Here is a 27,629-nt window from a genome sequence, read left to right as displayed (position 1 = left end):
TTGCACTTAAGAGAGTGTCTAGTAACGTTTGCCGCTTTTTATATTAACACTAATGTTCATTTTCGAGTTCACTCTCCCGCTGATAATGGCATCTTCACTTTTAATATCCATCAAAATGTAGGTATTAATGTGATAAATAATATCACTTGTGAGCCAGCACTGATCCAGAATTAGTTTTGTGAGGGATAAAGGTTAGGGGTTGGATTCCCCCTCAATCATTACTTACCAGTGGAAACACTAATGTAGTCTGACCACACTGACAGATTTAAGACTGTATTCACCCATCAAGTCTTCGGCTGGGAAGCGACGACTGTCTCACTTCCTGCCCTTAATAAATAATTTTTGCATTGAGGATGTTTATAGAGAAAAGGAGAAGGTTATATACTTTACAAGTCCTCAAATTTGTATTTAGTTCATTGTTAATTTCTATCTCATCATGTCCTTTACATTTCTTTATACTATAGCTGCTATTTACATACAATACTGCATTGTAATCTAACAACTATAACATGTAATCAAGCAATATTTGATTGTAATAACACAATTTTAGATTGTAACAAATTATCAACTTGTTAAGGTCCATCCACAGCTAAAACCAAACTTTTAATTTTAACCATGGCAACTTTAAAATTAAGCCAGACCCAGGTTGGGTCTCAAAGGCAAAATAAAAGTGAAATAGTCTGTATCAACAAGAAATGGACCATAGCCTCCTAATCTTTGGTTTTGACATTTGATTCTGTTTATTGTATTGAGTATACATTTTTACTTTGAGAATTTCCACTATATACATTATGTTTTTTATAATGATTTATTACAGAGTCATGTCACTCCTGGTATTCCACATTAAACTTCTCAGAGAAGAAAAACAAATATATGCAGTTGCAGTCAATATAGTGAGCTAGCTGTTGTAAAACATTTTAAGCATTTTACTTGTAACCCAAATGTGGCAACAAGCCTGCTTCAAGCGTCATTTATGATTTCATTCAAATTCTTGTCAGGATAAGTTAGGCCCAGTTTCATGAGTCCCCTGGATGTGTATGTATGTATCTCTAAACATCAATTTGACTTGAAGGTGCTAACAGACACAGTGCAAGGATTTTTCCCCCCCCTGCAGTGCTTCAACAGAACCGATACAGCGAATAAACTTCATTCATTACTGATTCCGGTACCAAATATTTACGTGTGAAGGCTGCTTGGCTCACAATGAGATGTTCAGGGATAGTTCATAGTTAATGCAAAGTTGAAACCACTGAGACAGTTCATATCATCTCCTATGATCTTCTTTCACCTTACTTTATAAAACACAGCATAGGATGAACCTCATTCAACAAGTTCAATGATTAATCAAGAGAAAAAGTGTGGGCCCACAACATAAAACTAATCTGATGGACTGAACGGGTTTTAGATTGGACCCATAGAATGTGAGGCCCATGTTGAGGTGTACCAAGACCGGTTTATCGACCTTTGATATTGACTAAGGTGTGATGAACCTGGGAGTGAGGTTTGGTGACTACACCTTAAGGCAGGGGTGGGCAATTATATTTCTTCAAGGGCCACATTAAATTCTGTGAATGTTGTTAAGAACCTTCAAGCAAATAGAAAAACAAGAAAATCCCTCAAAAAAGGACATTTGTCATTAGGCCGTGACATTTATTTAGCTAAATAAAAATGACACACAAGAGGGGAAAAGTAAATAAGTGTGAAAATGTAAATGAATAATAAATACAAAATACATTTGTTGCGTTAGAACCATTTATACATGATCCATCTTTGACATTACGAGGGCCGCATAAATACAGTCAAAGGGCTGCATGTGGCCCCCGGGCCGCACTTTGCCCAGTTATGCCTTAAGGGGTAGATCCCTGGTTGAAAACTAAACCTTGATTGACTTGTAAAAATACAACCACATTAGATAGATTGATAGATTCGGCTTCATACTATTCACCTTCATTACCCCTTAGAAGGAAGCAACCAGGTTGCAAGGTGAGGTGACCGTTCTACAAGTTCGTCTTGCGTTTTTTGTATGAGTTTTCATCAAGGCACACTTACTTTTACATTTATTCTGATATCTATCATTTTGGGTCAGCAGAAGCGCTATTGCATCCCCTGCAGAGTCTTGGGGATCCCCTTGGGAGACAGGCAACATTGTTAGTATAAGCCTATTCAATGAACTCCCTTTTGAGTGAAGTGAGATTGGTGGAAGCTAGTGCTGAGGTGAAGGTCTTCTTAAGGTGATCCAAAGCCTAGGAACCAAACAAAAGTCTAGTAAAAAGAGAGATTAATTTGGCGGCAATAGAGCTAAAATTGTGTATCAACCTCCCTACGAAGGCTAGCAAACATAAGGAGGCCAGAACAAACCTCAGTAAAGATACTGAGAGCTTGTGAGACTCACACTCATAGGCAAAAACAAGCAAACGAGCCAAAGCAAAAACATAGTGTTACTCTGAAACATTTAATGTATTTAAATAACAATTTATTACGACTGTTTAAAGTACACATCAAGGTGCTGATAAAAATGTGTTTCTTGAGTGTACTGACCATTCAGTCTTGACCCAGTTATAAAATATATTTTGTCCTTCATTGAGCACTGATTGGGAGACCATATGTCTTAAAATATGTTCCTCTCTCCAGGCCAATGATGCCTCAGGAAACACGTGGAACTGGCTCTATTTTATCCCCCTCATTATCATTGGCTCCTTCTTCATGCTCAACCTGGTGCTTGGTGTACTGTCAGGGTGAGTATGACCTGTGAAGATACAATCCGACTTGTCTGTGGTGTAGATCATATTGTCTCATCTGTACAAGGCAAAATGGGAAATAGACTTATAGAAATCCAAAATAATCACACATAACATAACTTTCTTTTTTCTTCTGCCACTTTCTCCATACTTTTCTGAAGCCACAGATTTAACCCTCTTCTCTTCTAGCTACTTTCAAAATATGCCACATGTTTCATGGCACAAGTGGTTATGAAGATGGATGTTATTAACTTAAAAACTAAACAATGATTGGCAGGTGAGTTGGTTTGGGAATAAAAAAAACAACAATAAACCATTAAACTACTGGACGGATAATAACATTATCGGATAAAATCATGAGGTGCGTTGGTGTTGCTGATTTAAATTATTAGCTCTATTTAGATTAGCCATATTTATAATTCTACTTATTATAACCATCTCACATACAGTCAGAGCCCCAGAAGATTTGGCTTCAGATATATTACTGCAACAGTTATCCGTCTGAAAAAAAGTCATACAAGTCAATACATCAGAAAAATTTGCTGTTCACTAGATGCCAATATTCCATGCTCTGTGAACCTTTGAATAAATTGATCAACTTCTGTTCAAAATAACATTTGTCGTTTTCTCCTAAAGTTTGGAACAATCATGTTAAAGAAAGTGTCTATATTATCTTCTAGAAAACCTCTACTGAAGAATCTCAAAACATTCTCGTCTTTTATGTAAACCTGACATCAACATAGAATGACTGATTTCTATTCTATAAAAGTTACAGTAGACATCAGAAAGCTTTAAAATCAGTGCAGAGCCGGAAGGTCAGTCATGCTGAGAGATACTTCTATGGGGGAGTCATGCCGACTCTTAAATGTCAAAAACGCAAAAATGCTCCACTTGGAAACTACCATGTTCAGAATATAAGGAAAGGAACTGGGAAGCGAGGTCATATTGTTATTATTAATAGCTATAGCAATAACAATAAAAATTATACCTATATTGTATAGGTCATAATGGAAAACAGCCTTGAGAGTTGCATTGTTTAAGGACGCCTCATGATCAAGTGAACTTGATCATGAGGCGACAAGTGTTAAGCTAGTCGTTCGTCGATCACTCAAAATGAAGGAGTGACTGATATGCAAGATGGAATGAAGAAATGAACTGTCACATAAGGATACAAACATGAACAACACACACTTCTATAACAAAGGAAAAGGTGTTTAAAAAAACAAGAAAGTTTCTCAAAATAAATGTTAAATTCTGTGACTATTTGCTGAAGGACAGACTGAGAACGAGGGAGGAGTCTCCATGGACTTGCTGATGATATACTGTAAATATTTATAATGAATGGAGAGGTTGAGATATAAGCTGGATAAAAGAGAATACAGCTTTGAAAACATTTGTGAATGAGAGGGAAGTAGGTGCAGAAAAAAAGAAAATCTAAACACAAACAATGTTCATGAGTTCAAGTATTTATGATGTCTGCTTCAAATAATGGGCGGAGAGATTAAACAAGGAAGAACAGAGTGCAGGTAGGAAGGAGGAGGAGACAAGATACTATTTATTCTTGCCTCTTCCACAACTGTCAGGAGTGAAATGTAACACTGTAAGAGTTAAGCAGCAAGGTCAGTAGTAAGACCTGCTATAATATATGAGTCATGCTAGGATACTATATATACAGTACATATAAATAAAAAGGCGACTGTGCTTCATTTCTTTTCTGAAGACTTTCATTTCCTGCGTAGCACTTTGTTATGTCTGGCCACACCAGACTGTGTCTGGCAATTTGAGATTGTTGAACTGTATGTGTTATTGTGTTGTGATTCACAGACATTGATTATGAGAGAATGTGTGACTACGACCGCTACAGCTAACACCCTCTCCCGACTGTGTGGGGCCCAAACATATGCTCTGCTTTCTGTCAGGCAACACATGGCTGAACTCACTCACACACAGAAACAGACACACATGCACACAAGCGAACACATACATATACACATGAACGCACCCACAGAAACCAACACACACAGAAACAAAGATACACACTAACGATCACACACACACACACACACAACACACAACCATACTCGTGCACCTACAAACACACCTACACCTACAACCACGCACGCACACAGCTACACACACACACACACACACACACACACACACACACACACACACACACCCCCACACACACACACACACACACACACACACACACACACACACACACACACACACACACTTACTGAGGACGGCAGACAGCTACTGCAATGCAGAAGAGAGTTCCCTCGACTGCTGAGTGCGAGACTCTCCAATCACTGCAGCGCAGGGGATGGACTGGAGATCCCTCACTCTGCTTTGTATTGTGCTTTCTTATTTAATCTCCCTATTTCTCTTTTTTGTATTTTTTGTCCAGCTCATTGTAAACAAGATGTCCAATAAACTGACTTTGTGGCAAAGTTACATACCTTTGAATGTGCTATGCAGTCTGTCTCCTGGCCTAACAAAGACGTTAACAGGTTGTAGGTTCACAAGCAGATCATGGGTCCTAGAAGGTGGTATTTGCAGAAGGTCTATACCCTCTGCTGGTTACTTGATACATATTAACATAATATAATATAATAAGTAGAAACCTTAATCTGATGGATATTTCATGTATTATAATGTTGGTTGAATAAACTGTGACATGCTGCCTTGACTCATTTGTGTACCAATAATGTGAAGGTCTTTGTTTCAAATTACAAAAATGGTTTACAGTAGTGTTACATTTGAACACCTGTATTATTCTAAATGTCTCACCTGCTGAATGCTTACTTCATTGTCAAACTTTACATCACCTCTGAAGTGTGCGTTTGTCTCTGTGTCTTTTTCTTTCTACAGGGAGTTTGCCAAAGAGAGAGAGAGAGTAGAAAAGAGGCAAGAATTCTTAAAGCTCCGCAGACAGCAACAGATAGAAAGAGAGTTAACAGGCTACCTGGAGTGGATATGTAAAGCAGGTCAGCTACACAAGAATTTAAAACACACACGTCATTGATGTTTTTTTTATTATATTCTCTCCTACAAAGTTTTAACTACATCCAAAGTCTAGTTTTCATGTATGATTTTCGACCCTGGTCCAGAAAGGCACTTTAGAAATAACCATTACTTACTTACTTACTTACTTACAAGGTGTCCCCAAGTGTATCAATACATCTGCAGTAGTTTCAGTTAAATTCATGTGAACTGTAATCTGATAAAACATTGGTGTTGCAGAGGAGGTGATGCTGGCTGAGGAGGACAAGAACGCAGAGGAAAAATCTCTAGATGGAGCATGGTACAAGAGAAAACACACTAACTCTGGTAAGGACTCCAAATTCAGTAGAAAGGAACCGTTTCACTCTTCAGTTGTATTCAGGTCTCTTTCTTGGCTTTACTTTGTGAATATTCATGGTCAAATAAAGGTTTCTGATGTTATTTATGTTTTAATTCTTAACTTATGGCAGTTATTTTTCAGTTATAGTGTTAGCAGTTTTTTAATATCTGATATTCAAGTTAAATGTCATAGATACAACATTAAAGTCAAAAATATTTGGTATCATTTTGATCCAAACCAGTATTTATAAGCTTTTTGAATAAAATCAAAGTTATATTTAGAAAACCACTGTATACAGTATGTGACTGTTGTTTGTGTAGTTCTGAAAAGAACCAAGAAGAGCAAGAACGACCTGATCAATGCAGAAGAAGGAGAGGACCACTTCACTGACATCTCGTCTGTTGGTGAGAATGCTCTCCAACATTCAGTTTCTGTTTTGATGCCAAATAAAAATACAAAAAATACTAATAATTAATTTAATCATCACATTTTAAATTCATAAAATGTATGTTTATCAAAAATTATGGGTCATCAAAAAGAAAAGGGTTATGTTTAGAAATGATTTTTTAGTTCATGAATGTTGTATTGACCAAACAGACCGACTATCTGTGTCAACATTCAATGTGATCACTCAACACAACTTGTAACCAGCAAGTGATTAATATAGTCATTGACTGAAATTAAAATGTTATATATTCATTTTGGGTTATTATTGTTTTTTAAAACTGACACAACTGTGTATCAGTATCCTTGGTTAACCAATTGGTATATTGATTGCAATAGTACAAGTCTTTTTTTTTTACATTACAATGAAATTATCTTCAATTAACAAATAAAACTAAAAATGTATAAGCATGATAATGTTTAAGGCTCACTCACACCCTACATATACATTTTTTTCAACCAACACACCTCCAACACACATACAGCCATGACAACATGAACATCCATTGACAAGAGACTTGTCTCTTTATTGCGATTTGTTGTCTTTTGGTTCCAACTGCCCCCCCAGGTTCGCCGTTTGCCCGAGCCAGTGTGAAGAACGAGAACTCCTCCTATTTGAAAAGGAAAGAGAAGAGGATGCGCTTCACCATCCGCCGACTGGTCAAGTCGCAGAGCTTCTACTGGACCGTGTTGTGTCTGGTCGGCCTCAATACTCTGTGTGTTGCCATCGTCCACTACGACCAACCTGAGTGGCTCACAAACGCTCTCTGTGAGTGCAAAGCCTTTGCTTGAGTGTTGGCCAAAGATTAAGGATCATGGCTTGATAGAAGTTTAAACTCTAACAATTGTAAACATCTCTTGACCATATCTCCGGTCAAGAGTTGATATTCGTATCATCAGGGTTGTGATGAGATTTTTGCAGTCACTTGTTTTCCTTAAAAAGGTCAAAGACAGAGTTGTGAATAATCACTTTCTATAGTTCTGATGCACAGCTCCCTAAGTTTGAGGATTGTTTCACCTGAAGTTACTACACACTTTTGTCCAAAGTCACAACATATACCAAGTGGTATTTGTTACAAGATTAGTTTTATTTTTGAACGACCACTAGCGTGTCCAATTATTCAGAACGTCCCCTATATACATATAGTCACATGTCTTACTGGAATGTGCTAAGCTTGTATTCTATTATCATCCAAGTCATTAGAATTTTTAGCGTGGCATATAAACAATGGTCTACCATTTAATGTCTCGAAATTATCAATCTAGCATCTGCCTTTGCGCTTTTTTTTAACATTAACACATTGTTCAAAAAGCACATTAGCTGCGACTACTATGTAGATTTAATTAAATGATATCTGACTTAAAATTATTCTTATCTTGGAGCGCCTACATCTCTGACTTCTGACAATTTGGAACAGAATGAGTTACAATAATCTGACTGGCTTTGGGTATAGCAGATATTTATTGATAATTTAAATGTAATCCTCGTGACTGAAATCTGAACCACATTATACTATGCGCTACATGGAAATTTATCTCTGCAGAACCAACAGAAAGTGTTATATATCAAATGTTAAAACAGCTCACTGAACACCTTCACCCATGTTGCAACTCAACTTAAAATGATGCAATCTGATGACATCCTCGTGATGGAGGATTTGAATGTTAAAATAATGTTCTGTGTGTGCAAGACAACCTTCTAAATGATTAGACAGAGTGATAGACGTGCACAGGTAGCTTTACGTGTATGACCTCGAACAATTAGACAATTAGTACACGGTCCAGTATTATCTAGTGTCACGCACAAAGCATAACAATAGAAAAACACTTTGCGGCTTCATTCACAATACCTCTAAAACACACAAAGCTTTTATTTGTTTGTCAATAGACTGCAAATGAATTATATTTGCAGTGGGAGCAGCTGAACCGACAGCAGCCGTACAAGACTGCAGACACTGCCCTGGCCAGGATAAAACCATAAACACGGCTTTGTTTGATTTCTCCCTCTGTGGACAGATCTGGCCGAGTTTGTTTTCCTTGGCCTGTTTCTGGCTGAGATGTCCATGAAGATGTATGGCCTGGGACCTCAGAATTACTTCCACTCTTCATTTAACTGTTTTGACTTTGGGGTGAGTGCCGATGCTTGGATTTAAATGGTTTAATACAAGGTTGTGAATGATTGTTACTCCTGAAACATCTTAACATGTGAAAGCAGACGTTGATCATCTTCTTAGAATGCCATCTGCAGTAGCTGCTAAAACTTGTCTTGTGACACAAATCTTAAACAGGAAGAACTATTGTTAAAACGTCAAATAAAGTCTGTAACTTAGTAATTACACTTCTGGGAGAAGACCCATAGAGGTTTTTAAGGAAAATCCAATGGCTGGCTAGTTTATTCCATTGTCTGGTTGGTCTACTTTTCTTGCATTTACTCATGATCTGTTGAGCCAATTATTTATATAAGCTTCACTGATTAAGAAAAGTGGATAACCTGAGTGTCTTCAGGTGATCATCGGCAGCATCTTCGAGGTGATTTGGGCTGCTATTAAACCGGGGGCTTCGTTTGGGATCAGTGTTTTGCGTGCACTGAGGCTGCTTCGGATCTTTAAAGTAACAAAGTGAGTGATTTGGAATTCCGTAAGATGTGCTGAGAAAACATGTTTTAGTACACCCATCACGATCTTGTGCGTTTTTTATTGTGTGCCTCTTTAGGTACTGGAACTCTCTCAGAAACCTGGTAGTTTCTTTGCTCAACTCAATGAAGTCAATCATCAGTCTGTTGTTCCTCCTCTTCCTCTTCATCGTGGTCTTCGCTCTCCTGGGCATGCAGCTGTTTGGTGGACAGTGAGTGATTCTTTGAACGTGGATCCTTGACTTTTACATCAAACTTCTCAACAAAACTCACTCAAAATCACTTCTTACCTTCACTCACACGTCAGTTGTTTCATGGGCTCTGCTGTGGGGCCTTTACTCTTTAACATCAATCTCCGACTGAATGCAAATGCCATTTCTACTGCGACAGTTCTACCCCTCGACTAAACTCACTTCAAATGTTCCATCCTCCTAATAATATTCCTGCATTTTAAGAGCAAGCTCCCCGTGTCATCATCAACTTTACTCCACCATCACAGTGATCCTTGCTCATAGCATTTCACCTCATGCTTGAGATGACTGTGTAACACCATCACTCCCTCTACCGCTCTAGATTCAATTTTGAAGATGAGACACCGACGACCAACTTTGACACATTCCCAGCAGCCATACTCACTGTCTTCCAGGTAAGGGTTGCTTGCTACGTGTGTCAATGGTGATCCACCTCTGCTCAGTGTCCGCTTGTGTCTTTCACGTAGATCCTGACTGGTGAGGACTGGAACGCTGTCATGTACCACGGCATTGAATCTCAGGGGGGCGTCCATGGTGGAATGTTCTCCTCCATTTATTTCATCGTTCTTACGCTTTTCGGAAACTGTATCCTGTTCAAGTTTTTAAAGCCATGAAAAGCCCTCAGTTATGATAGTTTATTATCTACTTTGTGAACAGATTGGTGGCAAGTACCACTTTTAGCAGAATGTTATTCAATTGGGTTTTTATTTTTATTTTTTATTTTTTTTAACCCAGATCCAATCATTGTTGATTAAATTGCCCTGAATGTTGACCAATATTTCTACCTGTGCCTTTTCCTGATAAAACAACCAGACACCCTGCTCAATGTTTTTCTCGCCATTGCTGTTGATAACCTGGCTAATGCACAGGAGCTCACAAAGGTGCTGTTTCTTTCTCCAGAAGTCTTTGGAGAATATACGTGATATCATTATGTGCAAAAAATTAATTGAGCAAAAAAAAAACAAAGAAACATGCCAACATAGCGTTGGATCAACCAAGTTTTTATGACCACATTGCATTTGCTGTTAAATTTATTAATTTATACTCATAAATAGTTAGAAGAAACCTTGACAAAATTGAGTAAAACACACACCTTAGTAAAGAAAACAATAAAGGAATAAATCTAAAGCACGAAGAGAATCAAAATCTCACTAACAAAAGGTACCAGAAAACCTCAAAAACACCAGCGAGACAGAAAGAGAGAAAAAATCAAACAGATCGGGCAACACTCCTAAATGTTGGATGTCAAGCTTAAGCAAATCTTGGTTAAAATCCATCCAAAAAATTTTTTTTTTAATCTTTAAAAGTGTTTAAATCAGATAACTTTTGACAGCCTTGGTCTTGTTAGTTCACTATGAACGTGAATTAATTTTTAATTTGATTTGTTTCTCTCCAGGATGAAGAGGAACAGGAGGAGGCCATCAACAAGAAGCTCGCTCTGCAGAAGGCAAAGGAGGTGAAGGAGGTCAGCCCCATGTCAGCTACAAACATCTCGATCACAGCGTAAGTCTCAACCCTCATTGTTCACTTTGTTCAATTATAGCCCAGCTTTCCCTTTTTCCCCTTCTGGATTAAAATGCTTTGAAATCTTGAAAATAGTGAGTCTATTTGGTGTGTGTAGGAAACATTTTTGTGTAGTTTGTTACATGCTAGGTGATAGGATTTTAAAATATTTTTTATGTTAAAATAAACTCCAGGAACTTAACACTGACAAAGAATCATAACAGTTCATAGCAATTGATAAATCTGTTCTTTGACTGTATTCACTAAAGCTAGCCACGACACTGTAAGGACAAGAATCCTCTTTTATAACTCTTATCACCATTATACCGAAGGACAAAATGGCATTAACTTTAGTTATTTCTAATCTCAGCACCTTCACATAAATGTTGACATATTTTTGCTAAATTCTATGTTATAAAAAGGTAATTTTACTGATTTAATAAGCACCAGGGGCATGTGTAAGTGTGGTTTGTTGCTGTTAATAAAAGAAAAGTTTTTTTTTAGTTTTTTTTATTGCTTTTATTAGAATGTTCATAAGTTTAAATTCAGGTTATAACTAAAATTAACATTATTACTAAAGTTTTTTTTTTATGAGGGAACTTGAGAATGTGTCTCATTAAAGTGCCACATTAATGAGACAGCCCAAAGTGCATGTGTCAAACTCATGCCATTCAACTGGTCGTTCTCCAGATAGTGGAGATTTAAAATGTTACAAACTGATCTGAAAACAAAGAAAATAGAAAGGAAATGAATGACTGCCATGGAAAAGGATTTTTGTTTGTGCTTCAAGGAGAGATACACAGTGTGTCCTGCATTACAAAGCAGCTGTGAAGGAGGACACATTTGTATTTTGATACAAACTACATGTGTTCTATTATTCAAAAGAAGACCATTAAGAATAATTTCCTGTTAATGGACTTCCAGTTAAAGACCGGATCGATAAATACACATTTTGTTTGGCCCACAACAATGCTGTGTGCACAGTGACAGTAGAGCAATACAAACGGAGAGTTGACGCGACATTAGGAAGTCTGGCTATTACTATTAAGTCTTCTGGTCAGACTTTCTATGACGGTCTCATGTTAAATTTATTACTAACACATTCATAAGACATGGTAATACATTTAGAAAAATACGTGCATTTTGTGTCTGAATAGTTCTTTATACATTGGAGTCTTTATAACTAGAATGAGTTATTATGATGATTAATCATGCATTGAGTCCACCACTTAAAACATTTTACAAACCTTGATAATAAAAGCCATACATAGTTATAAACCATCATGAATGTATTAACGTATTGTATGGACACTTTCAGAAACAACAAGAGAAAGGGTTTTGTAAAACTAAAAAAGCACTCATAAGACAAGGAATCAAACTGCAAAATTTCATATGTTTTATTTATTTTTGGTTCAGATAAATTCTGTAATATTTAAATATGATATGTTTTTGCATGGTTCCTAGCAGAGCAAAGCAGGGCATGTGAGCACCAATTTTAAGCTGTTCAATCGAAATAAGATAAAAACTGTCTGATATACAGATGGTAGTACAGAAAATTAACAACATTATTAACATATCATTAACGTTAAATTTCCACACAAACAGATGGATGACCAATAACATAGTTTTATAATATGGTTTGCGAAAATCTTTCTCTTAAATAAATATGTACAAAGCCTTGCATATGTAGTTCGTCTTCCCACTATTGTTATATCTGTAGGGGCTTGTTTTGTTTTCAACTGCTGTAAAATAACAGCATCCAAGTAAACTTATTTTTTTCTAAATAATCTTGTTCAGAAGAGAAAAAGGGAGGAGATATTCAACTTCACTTTAAGTACATGCACATACATAATGCAACTGTGGTGTTATTGTTTATATTAGTTTTTAGCTACACTGTGTAAAGGTTCTTTTCCCCAATTTGTGTTTTTGTCCATTTGAATGTTGCTCCCTTTATTTTTTCTGTAGGAGTTATGTCTGCACCCCAGTCCATCACTACCTGAGGTAAACCCAGCCGCCTCGAAATCAGGAACAGAACTACTATAAACCGGGAACATTATCATCAAAACATTCAAGAAATGTAACAAATGGGTTCCTACGGTTGGCTCATTTCATTTTGGTTCAGGAATTCTTCTAATAACTGTTTTTTTGTAAATAAATAAAACAACTTCACATCTGTTTTTGAAAGGTAAAAAATAACTGCATACCTAATTTGGATGGATCCAGCCTTAGAAATTAGAAATTAAAGACGTCCTACAAACACAACCAAATATTTTTACCGGAGTTTCCTTTTACAACATCCTTTAAAAGTTCCCTTTTTTTTACTATAAATATTTTACCCTTAATACATTTATCTTAAATAACATTTTTCTTGCGGTTAAAAAATCCAAACTGAAGAAAGAATATTATGACTGTCAGACCACTGCTGGTTCAGGGTGACCTGATGGAAGGATGCATCTTTTTTTCCTGTATATGTAGGTACAAATTAGTCCAGTTGATGAAGGTTGTTTTTATGAGGAAGCACCCGCAGAACCATGTTAACAGGACATCTTTAACTAATCAAAATGTTTAAGTACTCGATGATCAAGTAGTAAATATTTCTCTCGCTTCAAAGCGACAAGCGTAGTTTGTGTAATTTTTTCCCAAGTGAAAAGTTGAAATGTCCCAAGTGAAGTAAAGACGATAGGATTGGGGTTAAGTTTTAGCTGCAATTTGTCATTTAGCTTATGTAACTTTTACATGTTTAAAGATTAATATAGAAACAATATAGATTGCATTCAACTTCTCTTCTTGAAGCTAAGAAATAATATGTTTTCTCACAGGCAGCGGGATTAATAATGTGTTTAAATACTCGGGACATTCTAATGAAGTGCTGCTTGTGAGCTCATTGACCACTGCACACAATGCAACACAAAAGAGAGCAGGAGAAGGTAGCATGCTGATACACTGTGTCGTGACACTGCAGTTGCGCAAAATTTGTTGTTAATTTATTATCTTTTTTCACTAAAAGATGGTGTCGTCACAGATACTTATGGTGTGTCCACTGATAATGCAGCAGACATAGTTCTATTTGTGTTGATACTGTTGGCTTGTCTTTCCCTCCAGCAAGGAGCAAAAGACCAGGTCTGTGTGGGAACAGAGGACCACCCAGCTGAGGAGACAGAACCTGAGCAGCTGTGAAGCTCTTTACAACGAATTAGAACCACAGGAACGTGAGCGCCTGTCTTCGGCTCTCAACATCAGGCCAGACATGAATACCCATCTAGACAGGCCGCTGGTGGTTGAGCCCAGAGACGGAACTTCCAATCAGCCCGGAACTACTGCCGACCCAAACTCGGCTCCCAACCAGCCCCGACGACACCATCGGCACAGAGACAGGAACAGAACCAGGGAAGATACAAATTATAACGGAGAGACTGGTCGGAGTGGCAGACACCACGTCCACCACAGCCGCTCCAAAGACCACGTCAGCAGCCGCAGCAGAGAGAAGAAGATTGAGCGATCCCACAGTCGAGAAGGAGGGAAGAAGCATCCCCACCAGAGTACTGTAGAGGAGAGCGGAGGGGGAGAACACCGGCACCATCACTCGCACAAGCAGACGAGAGAAGGCAATGGGACAGTTAACAGTTCAGGACGAGGAGTGGGGAGGTCGCACCACAAAAATGGACGTTCAGTAAACAGAGAGGAAGACGGTAGTTCAAGAGAAGAAAGTGGGAGAAACGGGAACCATGGCTCCAGAGGATGGTTGTCACATGAAGGAGAGGAGTCCAACGACCGAGAGGGAAACAACCCTCTTAAGTAACTAAAGAAAAAAGTTATTTTTAGTCTTTACCAAACACGGTGAATAGACAACATGTGTTTTTTCTTGCAGCGACAGACTTGAAGGAGATTCTCTTGCGGTCAGCCCACAGGCAGAGTACAAGTGGCCAGTGGACCAGGCTGGTCAGAGCTCTTCCCTGATCCCTCCTGTAACCATCACCTCACCCCCAGGAGAAACCACACTCATCCAAAGTCAGTACAAATTCCTATTACATTTTTTAATATTTACCTCTTTACTGTATTTCCATCTTTTTTTTACATTCTGCCTTATCCACTAATCTCTTGTCTTTCCTCCCCTCTACTCCCTCTGTTTCTTTCCTGAGGACAAATGATGTGTCCTTCTTTTACTCCTTTTAATTGCCCATCCATTTTATTTTTCTTCTGTCATTGTTGTTCCTTTTCTTCAATCTGCTAACTATCCTTCCATCTCTTACCTGTTATTTAGTGTCTGTCCTGCTTTGCCCTCTTATTGATGGTTTGATATTAGGAAACATGTGATGCAGTATTTTCTTCAGAACCACAAGGACATATCACACATTTAACAAAAGTGTGTGTCTCTACAGTGAACAGTATTGACAGCGAGACAACCCCTATGACTGAGAAAGCCATGGAGGACTTCACCAAGGGTAGTCCCAAACCCATCCTGCCCTACAGTTCTATGTTCATCTTTGGGCAGACCAACCCGTAAGTGAGCACTAAATTCCACACTGGTGTGCAGGCAGGTCATGTTTGGCTCGTCTGGAGCACTCCCTTTGTGCTCACGTGTCTCTCCTTATCATTGAAGGATTCAAGTATGAAGCTGATGTTCAATGCTCTGACATGTCTTCTTATTTTACACTCTCCAATCAAGAGGCATAAAGAAACACGATTATTCATCACCATCTGATTGTTTGCTCTCCGTCCACAGTGTCAGGAGGTTATGTCACTATATTGTGACTCTGCGCTATTTTGAAATGTCCATCCTGGTGGTCATTGCTATGAGCAGCATTGCTCTGGCTGCGGAGGACCCAGTGTGGACCAATGCTCCCAGAAACAACGTGAGATTCATGCAACTGCTACTACCTTCATATTTTATTGTAATTAATTTCATGGGACTAAAGAATAAGAAGAATAAAACAAAACCAAATCGTCCAACAACACAGGGAATAATTAGGAAAAGGAAAAACCTGTAAATGGGATCTGAAAACAAAACAGACTTAGAAAACAACTTCAATACTGTGCAGAAGGCAAAATGCAAAATCCATGAAGAAGAAACACAAGAGGAGGAGGAATCACCGCCATTTACCAACATGTGAAAACTTTTGGTCCGGCGCACTGGTCTGGGGTCAGGTGGAAATAATGAAAAATAATTCTCACCTGAAATAATGACGAATAATTCTTACTATTTAATATTGCTGGTGCAGCATATTTCCAGGTGTGCTCTAAAGCAGGGATCCCCAACCTTTTTTTGCACCATGGACCGGTACTATGTCGGCATTATATTCACAGACCGACCCTAATATAAAAACAGTAGAAATAAATCACATAGAGTCTATGTTTTACTCATTTTTAAAAGTTTAAAGCATGATATATTCAAAAAGAAAAAAACTTTGCTTAAACAAGCGTCTTGACCTGTCGAGAGCCACAAGCCTATTTTACTTTGAAAAAAATGCCAGCCTTTGGTCAAAACAAAACACTTTTCTTACAGTTATAATAAATGTACAAATTGTTATCAAATGCCTCACGGACCAGTGGTCCCTGGACCGGGGGTTGAGGACCAATGCTCTTTTAAGATTTATTTCCAGACTTAAAAGTCTAGAAATAACAGTATATAAAAGAATAAGCACTCAATATTACCTCTTATTAAACTTCGCCACAGACACTAAAATATATATATATATATATATATATATATATATATATATATATATATATAATATTTTTGGACCAGAAATAGTCCAAAGTTAAATGATAAGACTAACACATATCTATCCATAAAAGGGAAATGTAACAAATGTTGGTCACTGTCAGTTAAACCCCAAATGTTACTTTAAAAATATCTGTAATACTATTGTGTAGCCAATGTCCACGTCTGTCGATGACTGATCCTGTCAATAAATGGCAACATCCCGAAAAAAGAAAAGTTCATCATTAAAGAACAATTGAGTCAATATTGTTTTCATTTACACTGAAAAATTATTTCACTTTTGCTAAAGTGATCTAATAAATTAGATTCTTGTGCAGTTTTATCAAGAAATAAAATTAGTAAAACTAATAAAAAACAATATTTTAATGGCTTAACTGAATGTTTTCTTTACAGGTGCTGAAATATTTGGATTATGCCTTCACTGGAGTGTTTACATTTGAACTGGTGATAAAGGTAAACCAACACTCACACAAACTCTATAATTATGTGTATTTTAAAGCTCATTCTTAGAGGCATTCCATGCTTTGTTTTCTGTCAAATGATACACACAGGATTGCATAACAGATACTTATAATTATTTTATAATATACTGTATAGTATATATTATATAGTATATAGTATAAATATGAGTAATTATTGTTCCTTTATATTACATTATAAGACTTTTGTATAATGTAACATCAAACATTTCACTCTCATTATTTATCATTGATAATAATTGAATAGCATGAGTGAATATCTTGACAGGGAATATGATTGATGATTTTGTGTTCTGTCAATGGATTAAACAATGTTAATTTGTTTCCTTTTGAATTTGTTTTTCCAAGTTAATTATTAATGCTTACAGTAACAGTGTCATTTATGGCAGAGTTATAATGGTTGCCGTTTTTTTTTTCCCCTCATTTTTCAGATGGTGGACTTGGGCCTGCTGCTTCATCCAGGATCCTACTTCAGGGACCTGTGGAACATCCTCGACTTTATAGTAGTCAGTGGAGCACTAGTGGCTTTTGCGTTTTCGTAAGTTCAATATTTTTTTCTCCTTTGTGAACGTGTCTGTTCAAGAGAGTGCTCTCACAAGGACATGCACCTCTTGATGTTTGGATTTAGTAGCTGGTAAACGTTACATACATTTTGTGTGTAAACTGACCACCTGCTGTTCTTGTGTCTGCGGTGGGATCGTACAGGAGCTTCATGGGGTAAAGCCTCTTGCTTCTCTCATCATATGTGTCTGTCAATTTCTGTCTGAATGTATGGTTAGGAAAAACATACATGGCCAGCACTGTAAACACAAGACATTTCTTCACATACTAAGTAACGAAAATGGTTAGTTTTCCATAGAAACATTTAGGAATATCGATGTCCTTAACCTCAACTGCTTCCCGATTCATGAAGGTCATATCAAATATAATGATTGATAATTGAATATAAAATAGCGTACAATAACTTTAATTTCTCTAAAACGTGCATGTTAACTCTCAAATTTGGTTTGGAAACTAAAATAAACATCTTGGGGTGGGGGGGGGGTTTAATGTAATGTGCATTAAAATAAATTGGATTTAAGGGATAATGCTCTGAAAAAATGAAAGGTGGTTTAGGTACATATATATACTGTATATATATACATATATACATACAAACCATCATATATAGCATTAAAAGGAAACGGAGGGCCATTAGAAGAGCCACATGTATTTGTGTGCTGTCCTTTAGCACCTACAGTATGTGAAGAATACAACTTGTGGACATTTACAGTGTAAAGTGATTGTGCCTGCCTCTCCTCTTCTGTAAGAGGCGTCTCACTAGATCACTTTTTCATTGCTTGAACTTGAATAAATTCATCAGTTGGATGTTCTATGATTCTTTCACCAGCTGTAAGCATTTCTGCAGCGGCCAGTGTTTTAAATCACATCAGCAATGTAACTGTACGCATGTTGACAAAGGAAGGCATGTTGAGTGTGAAGGTCTTTCCATCACCATCCACTGAATTGAAATATATTGGAGTATATTTTCTGTGCTATATCTTGTGAATCTCCCATAAAAAGAAGTAGTAGAATTATTAGCTTTATTTTGAATTATTAAAGTTGCAGTTCATGAGTTCATGAAGAGTCTTACCTTAGTAATATAAACCTTGTACACCTTTTGTCAAAGAAATACTGTAAGACGAATAATAGGAGGAATAGAAGAAAGGTTTTACAAGTTAGTTCTTGCAAATTTATATTCTGATAACAATTAACATCAATATTTAGAAGTTATAAAGATGATTAAGTGTCATATTGTTATAGGGATATCAATAGTCCCAATAATAGATTCTTCTGTTTACAAGACCAAATATTCCTTGTTTGTTTTTTTTATCAACTATCCTTCTTATGCCATGGTTAACTTTTAACTTTTTCAGTTAGTCAATAATTTTAATTTGTAAAACCAAAGAGGACCTTGAGGACCACATGACCTTGTTGCAATTACTTTAGTCGGGAGTTAAAATATGAGGCGGCCGAAAACTGATTTATTCCTTTTAAACAAGAATACGTTTTAACAAGCAATGGTCCATCATCGTATTTGAAGCGAATGCTTAAAAATCACATTCATGTCAACCAGACAATATTAAATCAACTCTCAAAATCAATGAATTGCATATGCAATAAAACATGCAAAACATTAATAATCGATAAATATGTATAGCAAGCAAATATTCTAAGTCTTGTTCCGTGCATGTCTTGCAGCATCTGTCTTCCATCTGCCTGTAGCACAAAACATACTAACATCCTCATCTAGACTCATCTAGAGTCTGTGTGTCCTTCAGCTTAGATGTATGTCTAATGTGGCTAATGCAGCTTTACATTGACATGAATTTTGTTAGCATGTTTACTGAGGATGAAATAATTTATATGTCTATTTACTGTAATACGGATACTTTAGAACATCATTGCCGATGAAAATAACCTGAGGTTTATTTTCACCTCTTCATGTTTTGGTTGATACTTAAATTTCTCCCTTGGAATTGACTATAATGGATTAAGCCAAACGTAGTGGTGGAAACTACAGAATCCTTTTTTGAAATTATTATTTGAACTCCTACTTTTGATCTTCTTAGTGGGATTTTCCCAAATAAGCTTTTACCAACCAAAATATCCATGACTTAATAAGTATGTTATAACACATGTGTTTTTATTTCACTTAACCATGTGTGTTTGTGTGTGTGAAGAATCCATAAATGTGCTGTACCTTGTTTCACCACTGTTTTCCCCCAAGTAGATCGCAGCAAGGTTTAAACAGGTGGGGACCCCATGCGACCCCTTACCCCACAATCCTGATCACCTCATCCTGCTCCTCTAAATGTCCATCAGCTTCATGTAGAAACAATGTCACCCTTTGCACATGGCTTTTACAGTGGGTTGTATCTGATTTGAATGACCACATACATGCTAAACAGTTGATACACACTCTATTATGTAGTCACTAACTCTTAAACCCTTTATTACACTGACCACTGTGTATTTTTGTCTTGGATATTATTTCAGGTATAACTCCCGCATTACTCTTGATCTACTGATAAAATCTTTTACATTTTTTGGGATTATTTTTGAAATGTGTTATACATCTTTTACATTTAGAGCATATAGCTATCTTTAAACCATAAAACGATGTTGAATGAATGACACTTTTTTTTTCCACGAGAAGCACTTTTTTGCTGAGTGTAAGCATCAGGATTCAAGTTATACAAGTTAAAAAAAATACTTTTCTGTGTCAAGATTTACTAGTTATGTATTTGCAGATATCTGATGCATATTTAAATGAAAAAAAAAACAAAAACAGATTGAACTGACATGTACAAAGAGGTCTTAATGAAACTAATTGTAATCACTTAATGCATTTTTCACAGCGTGACAGGGATTCCACTGAAACCATAAATTCTTTATGCTGCATCATTACAAAGTCACCTGAAACATTAACCTTTTAATACATTTCTCTTGTGTAAATTAAGAATGAAGACATTGGAATGAAATATGATCAGATTAGAATTTTGGGTAAAAAAAAGCACACTACTGTTGTCGTTTCCTCTTCGTTGTCTCTTTTTTCTCTCATTAAATTCTCAAATATCTTAGTTTAGGCTGATAACTTTTCCATTAAGTGAAGAAGTGGCTTAAAATGAACAAATGTCTAGTCCAAGGTTGATACACAGGAGATCAGAAAGGCAGTGGAGTAAAGTTCACTACAAGATGGGATGGACAGACAGGGGACAAACGAGAGAGTATTTAAGGAACGCCAGCTTTTAATAGACAGTGCAGAACTAAGCATAGGTGAAAAAATGATCATTGTGTTGCAGATCTCTCTGGCACCATTCACCTTAATAGTGTGTACAGTTTTATTTACTACTTTACCCCCAGTTTAAAGATGCCTGGCTGCAAGATTGCCCTGGTAAGCATTTCCCATTGTGTCATGGTGTAGGAAAATTATATAAAAAGTTTGGAGTGTATTTGCTGCATCACATGATCCCATTTAACAATCGATTTTTATAAGTTGGGGAAAGGTTGAGTGATGTGTAGAGTGCCGTCACGGGACTTGCTGGAGTGGAGAACCATTTATTGAAGGCAAGAGGTACACTGGTGTAAAAGATTCTCCACCAGCCTTCTCGAGTATGATTGATTTCATGTTTCTATGTAAGCAGGTAGTTTAATTTAGATGCATGCAATACTTTTGTTCATTAAAGGAGATCAAATAACCTGGAAGCTTTAACACTACAGAAAATCTTGGTAGATTCTGGAAAAGTCTAGAATCTACTGCTTTTTAAAGTTAAAATTTAAGATGCATTTTTCCGCATCAAGCCTTTCAGGTTTCTTAACCTTTGTGTTATCTCTGGTCAAATTGACCTGGTTTGCCAAAAACAACTGTGTTTGTGGTATCCCTTGTGTTGTCTCTGGGTCAAGGTAAACGACCTCCCTGGTTGCCAGAAATACATATGCAGTGGTGAAGGTTGTTCACCTTGACCCAGAGACCTCCCCCTCGCATTTAATAGTGCTTTGCTTGTTCATCATTAAGCATGGTTGGTCAATCTATGTGCCATCCTCTCATAGCTATATTGTGGGAGACATTGTCCTCCATGTAGGATTTAATTGAGGAAAAAAGAAAAACAGTGATACAAAGGATAGATAGATGGATAGATAGAGTGAAAGATAGATAGATAGCCAGTCAGTCAGAACAGGAAATCATTTTTGGCAGGTTATGGAGTTTAGGGACAGAAATGATCATGTTTTGGCAAAGAAAGTGTGAAATAACGATGGAACGCTGTGAGCCATCAGGAGTATTGGAGTAGACCAGATGTAGGAGGTAATAAATAATCTACATTGATTTTAAGTATTGATCTTGCAACCAAAAAGACCAAAGTCCATCCAGTTTTGGCAGATGATGGCTTTACCTACACAACCAACACACAAGCTGTTTATAAAGATGGGAGACACAACAGAACACTTACTATTTCAACAAATATGAAAATCATCTCATATACTTTAACTTGTGTTTCCTGCATTTGTTTTATTCATTATTAGAAAGTATGAAAATCCTTATTATCATCAATTTTTCTCCCAGTCACAATTGTTTACACACATTTTTGCATTTTTAACAGGAACGTATTTGCGCTTACTGTATGTTTGCTCTTCAAAGGGGGACCAAAGGCAAAGACATCAGCACCATTAAGTCTCTGAGGGTCCTTCGGGTGCTCAGACCACTGAAGACCATCAAACGTTTGCCCAAACTCAAGGTCCTTTATGCTTTACATATCAGATTTTTCCAAGTTATGTAGGTCAATCTATTACATATTTTAAGCTTGACTAGCCAACTGTGAACCTTTACTCTGTTTGCTTCAGTCCAAAATATATTTGGCTATTATATAATTGACTGCAAAAGTTGTAACACAATAACACAACACAATTGTAAGGGATATTCCAAAAGCTGAAAATGTCTATCTTGGGTTCTCAATTATTCTCCAACTGTCATTCTACATAATGTTTAACGTAATAAAAAAAAAATATATATATATATATATATATTTATATATATTTTGCTATGCCGACGTTAACCTTTTTAGTTTAGTTTCTAGATTCAATGTGAGAATGACAATTTGAGATGTTAAAGGATGATTTTTTTGATGTTAAAACATGGGAATGCAAATTCATATAAGTGGTAAATATCAACACTAAACACTGTGTCTAATTTTCAGGCAGACGATGGTTAACTTTATTTATATTGCTTTTAAATACGCTTTTTAACAAGTCATTTCTATAAATTATTCCTGCTTCATACATAATGAAACTTGAATTTACCCCAAATTCACTACTTACAGTATGTGAATAATTTACTAACTGTTCTTCTTTTAAGAACACACAAGCAGATTCAGGGATGAAAAGTGCTAATAATCTGTACAATTAGATAATTATTCAATCGTATTTTAAATTCAAACAAGTCCAGAGAATGTTTGCAGCAATAATTATATTGTTTGTATCTCTTTCTCAGGCTGTATTTGACTGTGTGGTCAATTCTTTGAAGAACGTGCTGAATATACTCATCGTTTACATCCTCTTCATGTTCATCTTCGCGGTCATTGCTGTGCAGCTCTTCAAGGGAAAGTTTTTCTATTGCACAGATGAGTCCAAGGGTCTGCAGAAGGACTGCAAGTTAGTTCATCTGAACAGTGCATGTCATTTTCATCCTGGTATACATTTTATCCAGCCTCATGTTTGTTGTCATTCTCCTCCTAGAGGACAGTTTCTAGACTATGACAAAGACGAGGTAGCTGCCATGCCCCGTGAGTGGAAGAAGTACGAGTTCCATTATGACAACGTGCTCTGGGCCTTTCTTACCCTCTTCACTGTGTCAACTGGGGAGGGCTGGCCCACGTGAGTATAGTTTCATATCATTTGTCTCATCTGAGCAGGTATTTCCTGCCCCAGTTTTATGACTATAAAAAGGATCGACATGGTAGTATGATTCTTCAAGAGTCCTTCAACTCTGGCTCGTATGATTTTTTTTAAATTCCTGACATTTTGTAAGCAGATGAAAATTACAATTACAAAATCCCCCAAAAAATTCATTTGATAGTGGTTAAATTATTGTAATTTGAGTAAGACAAGAAAGCTCATATAATGCCATAACTGGGTGCAGATTTAAAGTATTCACTCTTACATTTTTAGTGCAAAATCAAAATTTGTTTTCTGTATAACTTTAAAGCCCTACAAAGCAATCCCTTCTCAACATCCAGCATCACTTCTTCACTTAAGTCACATCGTCTGTATTAAGACAGGCCTACGTTTAGTTAGTGCTTCTTTTGAAGACTTATTATTATGTTTTATTGATGCTGAAAATGTTAATTGTTTAATAGTTACAGTGTCTACAGAAGAAGGATATCATGTGCAGGTAACCAAGCTTAAATGGACCAGTGGAGGTTGTTTCAAGCCCTTTTATCACCGTGTAGAGAGTATAACAATGTTAGTATATTTTGAAGCCAAAGCAAGAAAAGGATGTTATGGATTTTCTACGTGAGTTTCTTTTCTCTCGGTAAATGCACTCTGGAAACATCATGAAAGGAAGAGTAAGGCAGTTAATGGAGCTCAGGATCAATGGGTTTAAGCTGAGGCCTAAGCTGAAAATGTTGAGAGTAGAAGAAAAAGTCTAAAGTACAGGATGAGGAAGATGTCACCATCAGTGGACGGCAGTATTGTTTCAAGCAGTCATTCATTATTATTCATTATTATAAGTAAAATATATTCAAAGTTTACTTGGCCGAGGAAAACAGCTAAAGAAGAAAGTTAATCAAGACGTATTCATGAATACATCGTAAATCAGTATAAGAAAAACAAAACAATTGCATTTGAATGTGTGTGAGGAAAGAGGAATGGTAAAGAATTAAAGAGTAGAGATAGTTAAAGTACGGTTGGTGAAGAAGAGAATGCAGGCATGATGGAATGGGTGGATACAGCTGACACAGGTAATATAGTTGAGCGGTTGCAGTAAGAATGAAATCTTTGTAAGGTTTAATCTGCCAGTACCTGATATACACACACATCAACAAGGAGCTATCACGCCTGCAATTTATACAGAACTCACATTTCTCTGATCCTTAAATCTCTTCACTGGCTGCCAGTTTCTTTCAGGATCAACTTTAAAATCCTGGTTCTTACCTTCAGAGCTATTCATGGTCAGGCTCCTCCTTACATCAGTGATCTGATCCAGCCTTACACCCCAGTTCGGGCTCTGAGGTCTGCGGAGCAGAATCTACTGATGGTTCCTCGCACATGCATCCGGACCAGAGGAGAGAAATCCTTCCAGGCTGTTGCTCCTAAGCTTTGGAACGATCTTTCTCTCCTTCTGTGCTTGATGGAGTCTACTGACTCCTTCAAGAAACATCTTAAGACATTCTTATTTGTGCAGGCTTTTCCTTGATAATCTGAGACTCCTGTGTTTGTCTCGGTGTTGTCATGACCTTTTAAGTATATATTTTATTAGTATTGTTTTGATTGTTTAAGCGCTTTGTGACCCTGGTCGGGAAAAGCGCTCTATAAATTTAAATTACTTACATATATGATTCAACATATTTCTTAGTTTGTAATCTTGTAATTAAGGAAAATAATCACACCTTCAGTTTGCTGGTCATGTTAATGAGCGGGCTGGTTTTCCAAACAATGATGCAGAAGGCATACAAATATTTTCTACTAGAGAAGTCAGGATCAACCATTTTTCCCTTAAAAGTGATTTGGTTTATGCAATTCTGAAACCTAACACACATACTGTGATAGCTATGTATGGGTTTCCTCAACCAGAGTTATTACTTGTTCAGTTGTGTGTGTCATTTATGAAATAAAACAAATCCAAGTCCCAATATAAACATCATTTCTCATTTTAGCGTCCTGAAACATTCTGTGGATGCAACCTTTGAAGATGAGGGCCCCAGTCCAGGCTACCGAATTGAGATGTCCATCTTCTACGTGGTCTATTTCGTGGTCTTCCCCTTTTTCTTTGTCAACATCTTTGTTGCACTGATCATCATCACCTTCCAGGAGCAGGGAGACAAAGCTTTGTCCGAGTGCAGCCTGGAGAAAAACGAAGTAGGCTATGTTACAGTTGAATCTAATTTGTAAATGCTTATATGCCCAATACTATAAGATCGTGTTCTTGATAATATTTCCCCATTATTTTGTCATCGATTTTATGTTTTGTTAGTCAGTAATATTAAGAATAGCAATACATGTATTTATAATTATAAAAACACCCACACAAAGACATTGATTATACTTTATAATCAGAAACAAACTGATCTGTTAAAAAAGAAAGTTCCATTCTTAGATGGGTTAAAGTTACACCAATTAGCTTAGCATGTTGTAAAGATGTACCAGTCAGATGTATCTTTGAAGTTATTTTATCGACGTCTGTAAAATAGTTATCTTCTGCTTTCTTATAGATGAAACTGTGAAATTGTGTGTTACAGAGAGCATGTATTGACTTTGCCATCAACGCTAAGCCCCTGACTCGCTACATGCCTGAGAACACCCAGTCCTTTCAGTACAGGATGTGGAGGTTTGTGGTGTCTGCCCCCTTTGAGTACTCCATAATGTTCATGATCGCCCTCAACACCGTGGTGCTCATGATGAAGGTAGGTACAAGTGCCAAAACAACGTGGCTTATTATATCATTGAGCAGGAGCTGTACAACTAAGAGTAGTCAACAATAAGAAATTCACTAAATAATCTCCCTCATACTTTCTGTCAGTATAAGATTGTAAAAGACTGTGGGCCACACACAGGAGAAAGTTGTGAGAGTTTATTTTAATTAATGTTATGCCAGTCGTGGGGTTACAGGAACTGATCCAATCCCAAAATAAGGACTTGACAGGCAGTTGATTTTTCTTTATATTCTTAAAAGCTCCCCCAAAACACATGTCAATGACCATTGACTTCCTCTCTTACCTAGCCATCTATAAGAGATTCTTAACCAGGTCAATGTATCTTTAATACTTCCAGTCTTTAGTGTTTCAATGAAATGTACTTGATGGCAGCATAAATCCACCTTCTTTTTTCGTGCTAAGCTAACATATTGTGTATAGTAAAAAGAAATGTTAACCTATCGTCACACTGCCAAAAATATTTTGTTCTTTCAGTTCCACGGAGCTCCAGATTTCTATGAGGCAATGCTCAAGAACCTCAACATTGTTTTCACCACGCTCTTTTCTCTGGAGTGCATCCTCAAGATCATAGCTTTTGGACCTCTGGTGCGTCTCTTTGTTCTCTTACTTGTGCTACTAGAAATGTGTTTTCTCAGAGATCCACATCTCAATGTTGCAGTCGAATACATTTGAATGATTAACAAAAAAATATATAATTCTAATAATCTACATAAAGAAAGGGTTTTTTGAAAAAAAAAAAAAAAACAGTTCTATAATCAAATGCAAAGTTCATTACTTGATGTTCTTATTATTCACAGAACTACCTGAAGGATGCATGGAATGTTTTCGACTTTGTCACAGTGATAGGCAGCATCACCGACATCCTGGTTACTGAGATCAACGTAAGACTTTTACACACACTTTAATTTCAGCACCATCCTTGCGCTACATGTTTAGTTTGCCTTATACAGTACTACAAAGTACTAAGTGAGTCAACTGGACTGAGTATAGTCTGCAAGATCCCCTTCTCTATAACATTGATATTTTTTAGTCTGACATTGTTTCCCAAGTCATCAATCTTGACACCGAATACAACTTTAGCCATCATGATGCCTTAGATCTCAAGAGAAGCTTCAATCAATTGAGTGTATTTGTTCTGATCTGTCAGTTTCTTGTGTACAATATGACTGTTTCTCTCTCCCCCTGTGTTCTCTCTGTCTCTCTGCTCTCTACTCATCCTTTCATTTGTCCTTAATGGTGTGCCATGTCCTGCTCCCAACACTGCTTAGACTACGGTGAGTGACATCTGTTCTGGGTTGGACTGGAAAATTACAAATGTAC

At 36.9% G+C, this 27,629-nt stretch overlaps 1 protein-coding gene across 1 annotated transcript in view; it reads left to right on the top strand.

Annotated features, from left to right (window-relative positions):
* Positions 1 to 27,629, top strand: part of cacna1ba (calcium channel, voltage-dependent, N type, alpha 1B subunit, a) — a 67,944-nt gene that overhangs the window by 19,199 nt on the left and 21,116 nt on the right. The window contains exons 7-32 of the mRNA XM_087798300.1: positions 2,632 to 2,735; positions 5,616 to 5,731; positions 5,988 to 6,074; positions 6,408 to 6,489; positions 7,089 to 7,300; positions 8,548 to 8,660; positions 9,037 to 9,149; positions 9,244 to 9,375; positions 9,737 to 9,809; positions 9,882 to 9,999; positions 10,228 to 10,295; positions 10,811 to 10,917; positions 12,883 to 12,918; positions 14,020 to 14,712; positions 14,786 to 14,925; positions 15,297 to 15,417; positions 15,641 to 15,770; positions 17,033 to 17,092; positions 17,550 to 17,656; positions 22,298 to 22,394; positions 23,147 to 23,307; positions 23,392 to 23,529; positions 25,533 to 25,734; positions 26,115 to 26,279; positions 26,784 to 26,894; positions 27,107 to 27,190. Coding sequence (XP_087654426.1) covers positions 2,632 to 2,735; positions 5,616 to 5,731; positions 5,988 to 6,074; positions 6,408 to 6,489; positions 7,089 to 7,300; positions 8,548 to 8,660; positions 9,037 to 9,149; positions 9,244 to 9,375; positions 9,737 to 9,809; positions 9,882 to 9,999; positions 10,228 to 10,295; positions 10,811 to 10,917; positions 12,883 to 12,918; positions 14,020 to 14,712; positions 14,786 to 14,925; positions 15,297 to 15,417; positions 15,641 to 15,770; positions 17,033 to 17,092; positions 17,550 to 17,656; positions 22,298 to 22,394; positions 23,147 to 23,307; positions 23,392 to 23,529; positions 25,533 to 25,734; positions 26,115 to 26,279; positions 26,784 to 26,894; positions 27,107 to 27,190 — 3,570 coding nt within the window. The remainder of the gene's footprint in view (positions 1 to 2,631; positions 2,736 to 5,615; positions 5,732 to 5,987; positions 6,075 to 6,407; positions 6,490 to 7,088; positions 7,301 to 8,547; positions 8,661 to 9,036; positions 9,150 to 9,243; positions 9,376 to 9,736; positions 9,810 to 9,881; positions 10,000 to 10,227; positions 10,296 to 10,810; positions 10,918 to 12,882; positions 12,919 to 14,019; positions 14,713 to 14,785; positions 14,926 to 15,296; positions 15,418 to 15,640; positions 15,771 to 17,032; positions 17,093 to 17,549; positions 17,657 to 22,297; positions 22,395 to 23,146; positions 23,308 to 23,391; positions 23,530 to 25,532; positions 25,735 to 26,114; positions 26,280 to 26,783; positions 26,895 to 27,106; positions 27,191 to 27,629) is intronic.

The sequence above is a fragment of the Callionymus lyra genome, chromosome 1 (genome assembly GCF_982586985.1).
Source record: "Callionymus lyra chromosome 1, fCalLyr1.hap1.1, whole genome shotgun sequence".
Lineage (NCBI taxonomy): Eukaryota > Metazoa > Chordata > Actinopteri > Syngnathiformes > Callionymidae > Callionymus > Callionymus lyra.
The sequence above is the reverse complement of the archived record's forward strand: the minus strand, read 5'-3'. Positions and strand labels throughout refer to the sequence as shown.